The sequence below is a fragment of the Acomys russatus genome, chromosome 21 (genome assembly GCF_903995435.1).
Source record: "Acomys russatus chromosome 21, mAcoRus1.1, whole genome shotgun sequence".
NCBI classification, from domain to species: domain Eukaryota; kingdom Metazoa; phylum Chordata; class Mammalia; order Rodentia; family Muridae; genus Acomys; species Acomys russatus.
In genome coordinates, this window is record NC_067157.1 from 61,123,621 (window position 1) to 61,132,863 (window position 9,243).

The 9,243-nt window shown below is 65.5% G+C and overlaps 1 protein-coding gene and 1 pseudogene across 1 annotated transcript; one reads left to right on the forward strand and one right to left on the reverse strand.

The window, feature by feature from the left end:
- Positions 1 to 968: 968 nt before the first annotated feature.
- Positions 969 to 2,509, forward strand: LOC127205190 (60S ribosomal protein L28-like; annotated as a pseudogene).
- A 403-nt stretch (positions 2,510 to 2,912) lies between these two features.
- LOC127205191 (basic proline-rich protein-like) lies at positions 2,913 to 8,977 on the reverse strand. Its single transcript, XM_051164370.1, has 3 exons — positions 8,874 to 8,977; positions 8,138 to 8,317; positions 2,913 to 6,081 (listed from the first exon to the last, which is right to left on the reverse strand). The coding sequence occupies exons 1-3, from the start codon at positions 8,975 to 8,977 to the stop codon at positions 2,913 to 2,915; spliced, it is 3,453 nt and encodes a 1,150-aa protein (XP_051020327.1).
- Between the last annotated feature and the right edge of the window lie 266 nt (positions 8,978 to 9,243).

The following is a 9,243-nucleotide window of genomic DNA, read 5'->3' on the forward strand; positions in this document are numbered from 1 at the left end:
GGACATTGCAACCTATTCTAACATTATAATGAGTTTACCATTGTACAAAAGATACTTATATCACTCTATTATATGTGTTTTCCTTGTACTTGGAATAGTTAGTTACATTGTAGTTAGGCATTATAATGACCTGGTTATTGTTTTCATTTGGGAAATTAATCGTGGCATAAAAAAATAGACTGTGTGTCAAGTTGACCTGGGGTAGAATTGTGATGGTGTGATGGCTCTTTTTGTTGTCAACGTTATTACATCTGGAATTAACTATAACCCAAAAATGGAGGGATACACCTGAGAGGGCCTAACCCTAACCCCGCCCCCCTCCCTGTTAATTAGAAGTAGGAAGATCTACATGTAATCCAGAACTTTGAGGTAGGAAGAAATGCCCTTAATCTGGATCTTGATTGGGAGCAGACACACCTTTAATCTAGCTGTTTTGAAATTAAAAACCCTACAGCTAATCTGGGATACACCTTGTGCTGGAAAGCCCATATAAAACATAGAAGAAGAAAGCTTTTACTCTTTCTTTGCTTGCTCTTACCTTTCTAGCAAGTCCATTCCTTTGCTGGCATTAGTGCCTACTTCTTTGGGATTCCAGCCTATACTAAAGTTGCACTGTGACATCGAGGCTCCTGCAGTGAGCAACTACTGGACTCTTTGACATTGCCATCATAGATGGCCATTGTTCTACTAGCTGGTCCACAGCCTCTTTTTATAAATAGAGAAATTGATTCTATCAGTTCTGTTATTCCATAGAACCCTGACTAACAATACATCAGGTATACATAGAATACCATCTAGAGCCATTTGTGACTCATAGTCATCTCAGCTCAGTTATAAATTACTTTGATAGATTTTCAGTATTGAAATGGAAAATTTTAAACAAATAATATGTTGGTTTGAACTCTATATGAGGCTTACGAAAGTCTTATTAAACATTCAGGTACACCATAGGGAGAAGAGTTGCTGAAATGTCTGCGAATCTGCAATGGATGGTCCCTGGGAACTGCTCCAGTTTCCTGACCAAGAGGAATAAGCAGACGTTCATCACCAAACCCAATAATCTTAAGGCCCACAGCTCCTTCCACTACTACGGGCTGATTCACTACCAGGACTGTGGGAGTGGAGCCCGAGGCCAATGGCAAAGAGGTTGTGGTGGTCATGAAACACAGATATGGCTGGGCGGTGGTGGCGCAAGCAGGCAGAGGCAGTTGGATCTCTGCGAGTTAGAGGCCTGCCTGGTCTACAGGGCAAGTGTAGGACAGCCAAATCTACACAGAAAACCCCTGTCTCAGAGAGAGAGAGAGAGAGAGAGAGAGACAGAGAGAGAGACAGAGACAGAGACAGAGACAGAGAGAGACAGAGAGAGACAGAGAGAGAGACAGAGAGAGAGAGAGCTCAGATCCGGTCAGTGAAAACCAGCTCTATCCGGGGGCCAGAGATTGAGAGAGGTCTGGGTGGGTTGGTGGGTATTCACCAGCTAAGGAATATTATTAGGCCCTTGTACTTACATATTTGGATCTCAGGGTCTCTGTAGAAGTTGTTGATGCCTGGCATGCTGTGGGATTTAAATCTTTCCAGCACACTGGTTCCTTGAGTTTTCAGCCTTATCTATGGGAGCTGTAGCAACTGTGTGAAGTCAGGGTTTCCTGTTTAATGTTGACTCTGGCTGTTAACTCTGCATGTCTTAGTGGGAGGTCTTAGTAGGAGGTCTCTGTAGGGAAGCAGTCTCAGGTTGCAAACATCTAGGAGGAGGAAGCTGTAGTCCATGTTCTCTGTCAACATTTGCACCTTGGCAAAAAGGCTTGCCTTCTCCCATGAGTCTGTGGCACTAGGGTTCTTGCCAATTCATTTAGGACTTTACCTGCTCCCCATAAGCATCAGCGCTCTTAGCCTCTAAACCAGTGGTTCTCAACTTTCCTAATGCTGTAACCCTTTAATACCTTTCCTCATGTTATGGTAGTGACCCCTAACCAAAGTTATTTTCAAGCTGGGCGGTGGTGGTGCACGCCTTTCATCCCAGCACTTGGGAGGCAAAGGCAGGTGGATCGCTGTCAGTTTTAGGCCAGCCTGGTCTACAAAGCGAGTCCAGGACAGCTAGGGTAACACAGAGAAACCCTGTCTCGAAAAACGAAAACAACAACAACAACAAACAAAAAAAAAAACTAAAAAAGAAATGACTGTGTGTGTGTGTGTGTGTGTGTGTGTGTGTGTGTGTGTGTGTGTGTGTGTGTGTGTACCGAAGGGTATGTGGAGGTGAAGCAGAACCGGCCATGGCAGCAGTAGAGGAAGAGGACCAGGCCCCAAAGGGCCAAACCGCGAGCCGCGCCGACCTTCGAATGTAATGTATGTCTGAAGACGGCTCAGCATGTGCGGCCACCTGTGTTGTTGACTCTGTCTTCATCAGTGGCTGGAGACACAGCCAGACTGGCAAGAGTGCCCGGTGTGTAAAGCTGGCATCATCCGGGAGACCAGCTCCAGAGAGCAGAGCGGGATTCCAGCCATTTGGTGACACCGGGGACTTTCACATCTCGTTTGGTGTTGGTGCTTTCCCCTATGGCTTTTCCATTACCGTGTACAATGCCCATGAACCTTTCCTAAGGGGAGCAAGTGTGGAAATGGGGCAGAGTCACCCAGCCTCCAGCTAGCAGGATTCCCTCTTCCTGTTTCTCGCCGTCTTCTTCTTTTTCTGTCTGTTCAGTATTTGAGCTGTCTTTCCTCCCTGCCCACCTCTCGGTAGAGGAGAATCAGTACTGGAGGACCCTGCTGGCCCTTCCATGGTTTTGGACCACTCCCTCACTCCCATGACCCATCTCTGTTTGCTCAGGCTTCCTTCAGGAGACTGTAGGGAGGCGTGACCAATCTGGTTAAGATGGGAGTGCCTGCTGCTCTGTCCTTCTGGCCCAGGAGCAGGGTCACTCCCCGCCGCCCTCTCCCCTACTGCCCCTGCTCCCTGCCCGCGGCGCGCCGAACGGCGGTGGGTCGGCTGCGCCCGTGGCGCGGGGCTTCAGCGGACGTGCGGCGAGGCGCCGCGCGTGGGAAGCTCCCGAACGGCGGGAGACGCCGCGGGAACGCGAGACGGGTGCTGGGGCTGCCGCGGCCGAGGCGGTCGCCGCGGAAGACCGCCGCGGCGGGGGCGCGTTGCCGCGGTGAGCGCGCGGGGGTTGGGCCGCGCCGGCGTGCCGCGGGCTCGGCGCCGGTGGCGCGCGGAAACGGGCCGGGGGGGGCGCGGGCGGGGCCCGCTGACCGGCGCGCGTGGCGGCGGACGGGCGGCCGCGTGCGGGCGCGGGACCGGTCTGGGGGAGGGGGCGGCGCTGACGGGCGGGGGCGAAGGCGCTGAACGTGTCTGGCGCGGCGGGAGCGCGGGCGTCGGACCGGAGGGGACGGAGCGGTGGGGGAAGGCGGGGGAGGGAAGGCGGAGGCGTGAGGGACCGGGGTCGAAGAGGCGAGGTGGGCGCGCGGGTGCGCGCGTAAAGGCTGGAAGAGCCGGCGGCGAGGGCGCGCGAGGGTGCGGGGCTGGCGCGCGGGCTGCCGGGCGAGGGGCGGGGCGCGGGGCGGGCCGCGTGGGGCGGGGGTACTGGTCGTGCGGGGCGTTGGGGGGGGAAAATAGGGGGGGCGATATACAAAAGACAAACCAAAACTAAGGGGAACCCGGGGTAGGGGAAGAAAAAACCAAATACTGAGAAACACAATATTAAAGTGGGGCGTGGGCGGGGGGCAGCGGTGGGGGAGGGAAACGTGGAACGCGCGGGGCGGGCGATGTGAATGCCGAGGCGACGCGCGGGGGGGCGGCGGGGGTGTGTCGTGATATCTTTCGGGGGCGGCGGGGGCGGACTAGAAGCTGCGGGATGGGGGGCGGCGGGAAGGGGTTGCCGGTGGGGGGGACGAGGAAGTGGGGCGCTCGCGGGCTCGCTGGAGCTGGGGTTGTCTGCGGCGGACGGGGGCGAAGGGGGTCGTGTCGGCGGCTGGCCTCGGCGGCGCGTGATCGGACGGCCGGCGGAAACCGGCCGAGCATCCGAGGCGGGGCCCGCTGCGGGGGCGGCGGCGGGGCGGAGGGGGTGGGCGGAGGGGCGGGCGCGCGACGGCGGCGAAAGGGGGAAGCCGGCGGGGGGACAGGGGGCGGGGGCGCGGTGCGTCGTGGGTCCGAGCGGGGCGCCGCGGGCCGCGGCCGGGGGGCGAGGGGGCGGGGGGGCGGGCCGGCGGAATGGCGGCGGGCTGCGTACGCGGAGGGGGCGGGGCCGTGCCCGAGCGCTTTGTGGTCGTTGCCGAAAGGGGCGGCGCCGGCGCGACGATAACGGCGGCCGCGGGGGGGGGCGGGAAAGGGCGCGACGGCGAAATCGCGAATGCGGCGGAACGGGGGGTGCGAGAGGCGGGCGCGTGACAAGGGAGGCGAGGGGGGCCGGTCGGACGAGGGGATGCGAACCGGAACTGCGGGACACGATGGCGGAACCGGGCGTGAGGGCGGGCGGGGAGTCGCGGAATGGGCAGTGCCGGCGGGCGGGGGTGAGGCGCGGCGGGGGCGAGGGCCGTAGATTTGCGGGACGGGTGGCGCGGAGTCGGCGCGCGCGGCGGGGGCCGGGGGGAAGGCGCGCCGGTGGCGGGCCGGGCGTCGGTGGGCGGCCGGCCGTCCGCGGCGTGGGGGGGGGGCGGAGGCGCGGGTCGGTGTGGCGGGCTAAGTTCGCGGGGGGCGGGGGCCGAGGGGGCGGCGGGGGCTGCGGCGGGCCGGGAGAGTTAGGTCTGGCGGGGGAGGGGGAGGGCGCCGCTGCCGCGGGGCGCGGGGGGGGGCTGGCGGCGGAGGCGGCGGCGTCCGGGCGCGCCGCGGGGGGGCGGTGGCGCGGGGCCGTGGTCGCGTGGGGGGCCGCGGCGCGCGCGGGGGCGGCTGGGGGGGGGGGCGGAGTGGGCGGGCGGTGGGTAGGGAAGGGTCGGGGACGAACGGTGGGGATGGGCGCTGCCGAAACTGGCTGGGGTGTGTCGGAAGGGGTAAGCCGGTGCCGGCGACGCGCGGCGGGCGTCGGGAACGAGGGGGGCCGGGGGGGCGGACGGGAAGGGGGTAGACGGCGCTGATCGCGCGGCGTAGGTGGGGGTGTGGCGAGAGGTGGGAGGGGCGGGGGGGCCGGGGCCGGGGGGAACCGGAGCGGGGGGCGCGGGCGGGCGGGGGCGGGACGACGCGAGGCGGAGCGTCGGCGGGGGGGGCGGGGCCGCGCGGGGGGGGCGGCGGGCGGCCGGCCGCTGAAGCGCGGGGCCGCGAGTGAGGGGGCGCCTGGAGGGGGCGAAGGGTGCGGGGGTGAGTGCCGTCGGGCTGGAGGGGGGCGTCGGGGGGCGGGGTGGTGCGCTTGCGTTCGGCCGGCGCGTGGGGGGGGGAGTCGGGCGGCCGGTGTGCGGGGCCGATCGGGGCGGGGCGGGCGGGAGCGTGCCGGGGGTTCGCGGAACGGCGAGACGGGGGGATTTGGGGCGTAAGCGGGGTGGGGGGGGGGTAGTACGGAAACCGGGGGAACGGGGGGCGTCGAGGGGCGGGCCGGGGGAGGCTGGGGGTGGGCGGGAGGTGAGGGGCGGAATGGGGTCGGCGGTGCATCGGGGGTGCGGGGAAGGGGCGAAGGGAGAAGCGCCTGAGCGCGATACGGGCGCGGGAGGCGGCCGGGGGGGTGGCGGGGAGAGGGGGAGCGGCGGCGCTGGGGCGGGGCGGGGGGCGGGGCATCGCTGTCAGAAGCGGTGGGGTGTGAGGTGAGCGGTTGCCGTTGCGTGTGGGGCGCGGGGGTCAAATTTTGGTGGAGGGGGGCGGCCCGAAAGGCGCGATGGGTGGCCGGCGCGCGGGGTGGGGGGAGCGGGGCGGCGGGCGGGCCGGCGGGCGGGCTGGGGCGCGGGCTAGGCGCGGGCGGAGGGGGGTGCGTGGGACGGCGGTGGCGGGGGTGCGGTGCGGCCGTGGGGGGGGGGCGGCTGGGGCGCGGAGTGGGGGGCGATGGGGGCGGGGGGCCGCGGGCGGCGGGCAGGGGGGGCGGTAGCGGGCGTTGACGGACGGGCGGGGCGGGGTGGGGGTCGGGGGACCGCGGGGCGGGCGCGCGCGGGAGCGTGGGGGAAGGGGAGGTCCTGGATGTGGATGGCGGGGCCGGGGGGGCGGGAGGGGAGCCGGGTGAGTGAGACGCACGGCGGGCGCCGGCGCCGAACGGGTGGCGGCCGGGTCCCGCGCCGGGGGGCGCGGCGGGGAGCGGTCGGAGGCCGGCGGCGGGGGGCGGGCGCGGCAGGCGCGGGGGGGTCGAGGTGGGTCGGAGAAGGGGCGTCGTGGGGGGGGGGGCCGGCGGAGGTGGGGGGGGGGGGCCGAAAGGGGGAGGAGGGGGGGGGGGGGCCGAGGGGAGCGCGAGTGCGGGCGCGGGGGGGCGGCCGGGAGCGGTGGGTGTGTCTGGAAGCGGGGGGGGTTAGGCGCGGGCGGGGTCGGCGCGGGGGGTGAATCTGGGGAGAGAGGGGGGGGGGCGGAGAGGGGTTAGAGGAGGGGGGCGGCGGGCGGGGGGGGGGCGGGGAGGGAGGGCGGTCGGGGGCGGGTGGGGCGGGCGGAGGGGCGTGGGAGTGGCGGGCGGGGAGGCGATGGGGGGCGGGGGGTGCGGGGAAGGCGCGGGGGCGGATCGGGCGTGTGGGCGCGGAGTACAGTGGGGGGCGGGGCGCCGGGCGGGGCGGAAAGAACGTGGGGGCGGCGCGCGGAGGCGGGGGGGGGGTGGCTGTTTGGCTCCCGGGCGGGGCATCGAGGGCCGGGGGCGGGGGGGGGGGGCCGGGGGGGGGGGGGTGTGGTGGTAAAGCGGCGGGTGGGTGCGGGGGGGGGAAGACAACGCGCTGCTGAGGACGGCCGCGGGGCGGGGGGGGCGGGGGGGGGACGGGCGGGACGCTGGTGGGGGGGGGGGCGGGCTGGGGGCGGCTGAGGACGGCGAGACGGCGGAGAAGGGCGCGGGCGTGCGGAGGGGCGGGCGGGGGGGGCCGAGGAGGTCGCGGGTTCGGACGGGGGGGTCGGGGGGCTCGGTTCGGTGGGGGGGGGGGGGGGGCGGGGAGTGGCGAGAGAGCGGCGGCGCGGCGGATGCGGACGGGGCGCCGGGGGTGGGAGGGGTGGGAAGCGGGGGGGGGGGTAGCGGGGTGGAAAGAGCGGGGCGGTTACCGAAGCGTGGGTGGGGGGGGCGGCGGCCGCGGGAGTGGAGGTCGGGGGGGCGGGCGCGGGAGGGGGCGCTGGGGGGGGGGGTGAAGATGGCGAGATGAGCGCGGGGGTGGTAGGGGAGGAAGGTGGCGCGGGGGCGGGGCGGGGGGGGGGGAGGTGGACGCGAACGGGGGGGGGGGGGTGGGCGGGCGGGGACGGGTCAGGAGAAGAGATCGCTCGGCGAAGGGTGAGGCGGGCGGGGCCGGGTGGGCCGGGGGCGCGGGGGGCGGCGGGAAGTGCGGGCGGTCGGTGGCCGTATGGGGAGGCGTGGTCGAGGGATTACGGATCTGGCTGGGCGGGCGGGACGGCGGGGGGGTGGGTCGGGGGGGGCGAAGGGGCGGGGGAAGAGGGCGTGGGACCGGGGGCCGGCGGTCGTGGGTGTGTGGGGTGCTGCGGGTGGTGCGGGGACGTGTATGGACCGGGATGGATGCGAGGACCGAGGGGGGAAGGTGTGGTGGGGGGGGGGGGCGGGGGGGCGCGGGGGAGGCGAACGCGGGTGGGCCGGGTGAATATCAGGGACGGGCCGGTGAGGCGAGGGGCCGGGGGGGCGCGTTTGGTGCCGGGCGGGGGGGGTGGGGGGTGAGGGGGGGTGGCCGGGCGAAGTACCTGTTGGGGGGGTCCTGGGACTGGGCGGAGCGGCGCGGGGGGGGCGTGCGGGGGGATAGGTTGGGGTCTCCTGAGAAGCGGGCGGGGCCGGCGGGGGCGCGCGGCGGGGTCGGGTCGGGAAAATGGCGGGGTGAGCCGGGCGGTCGGATGTGTGTTACGAAGGGGGCGGGGGTCGGTGGTGCGTTAAGGGGAAGGGGTGCGGGGCGCGGGCCGTAACGTGGCGGGGGCGGGAGGGGGGTGCTGGGCGTGGGTGGGGCGCGCGGAGAAGTTCGTAGGGGGGGGTGGGGGGGGGCGGGCGGTGGGGGGCGGGAGGGGGGGGGAAGGGGGCGACGGGGTTTCGCGGAGGGTGGAAGGCTCGGGTACGGGAGGAGGTGGGTCGCCGGGCGGCGCGGCGGGCGCGGTGGGGGGTGTCGTTTCTGTGTCGCGGGCAGGGGCGGGGGTGGGAAGAACGGCGGTGTCTGTACGGGGGCGTCGTGGGCGGGTGGGGTCGCGTCGCGGGGGAAGTGGGACGCGGGCGTGAGCGTCGGAAGGGTTGGCGGGAGGCTGTACGGGCCGTACAGCGGTTGGAGGGTCGTGCCGGAATGTCTTTATGGAGCTGGGTTGTGAGGTGTATTTTTATATCTGGGGTTTTTTTTTGGTTTCGTTTTGTCGCTATTTTGCTATTGTATGAACGTGTCGAGATTTTTTTTTTCCTTTTTTTTTAGTGTTTTTTCTATCTTTACTATTCTTTTTTTTTTCTTTCCTTTTTTTTTTTCTCTTTATTTTTTACTTTTTTTCTTTTCTTTCTTTTTTACTTATATTTTTCTTTAATATTTTCTTTCCCTCTTCCTATTATCTCTATTTTTCTAATTATCTTTATTTTTTTTTTTCTTTTTCTTCTTTTTTTTTTTCTTATTTTTTCTTTTTTTTTTTCTTTTTTTCTTTTTTTTCTCTTTATATTTATTCAAATTTTCTTTTCTTTAAAAAGAAACAATTTAAATAATATCCAAATCAAAACACAGTGTCATGAGATAAGCAAAGGAAAATGGTGATGGGTATGGGAAATGTAGGAAATGGACAACGGCAAATGCGGAAAATGTAGGATAAGAAAATGCCGCACTGGTGGCAACACGCCTTAATCCCAGCCACTCGGAGGAAGGCAGGCGAATACTGAGATTCGTCGAGGCAGGCCTGGTTACACAGGGAGTCCAGGACAGCACGCATCGTTCTGAATGTTAAATGAAAAAAACATTAACCTTTTTTTGTCTTTTTTAAATTACTGGAATTTGTAGTAAACGGAGAACGTTATGAGGGATGGGAGGGAAACTGAGTCAGATACTCAAGGCCGTATGAGGAGCAGGAGAAAAAGTTAAATTAACATCAGCACGTGTCAGGCGTTTGGGAGGAGCCCACTTTAAACATCAAATCAGAAAATAGGGGGCGAGGATGCGCAAGGATTGCGAGGGAGGAAGAGGAACTGTCGTCCTCCA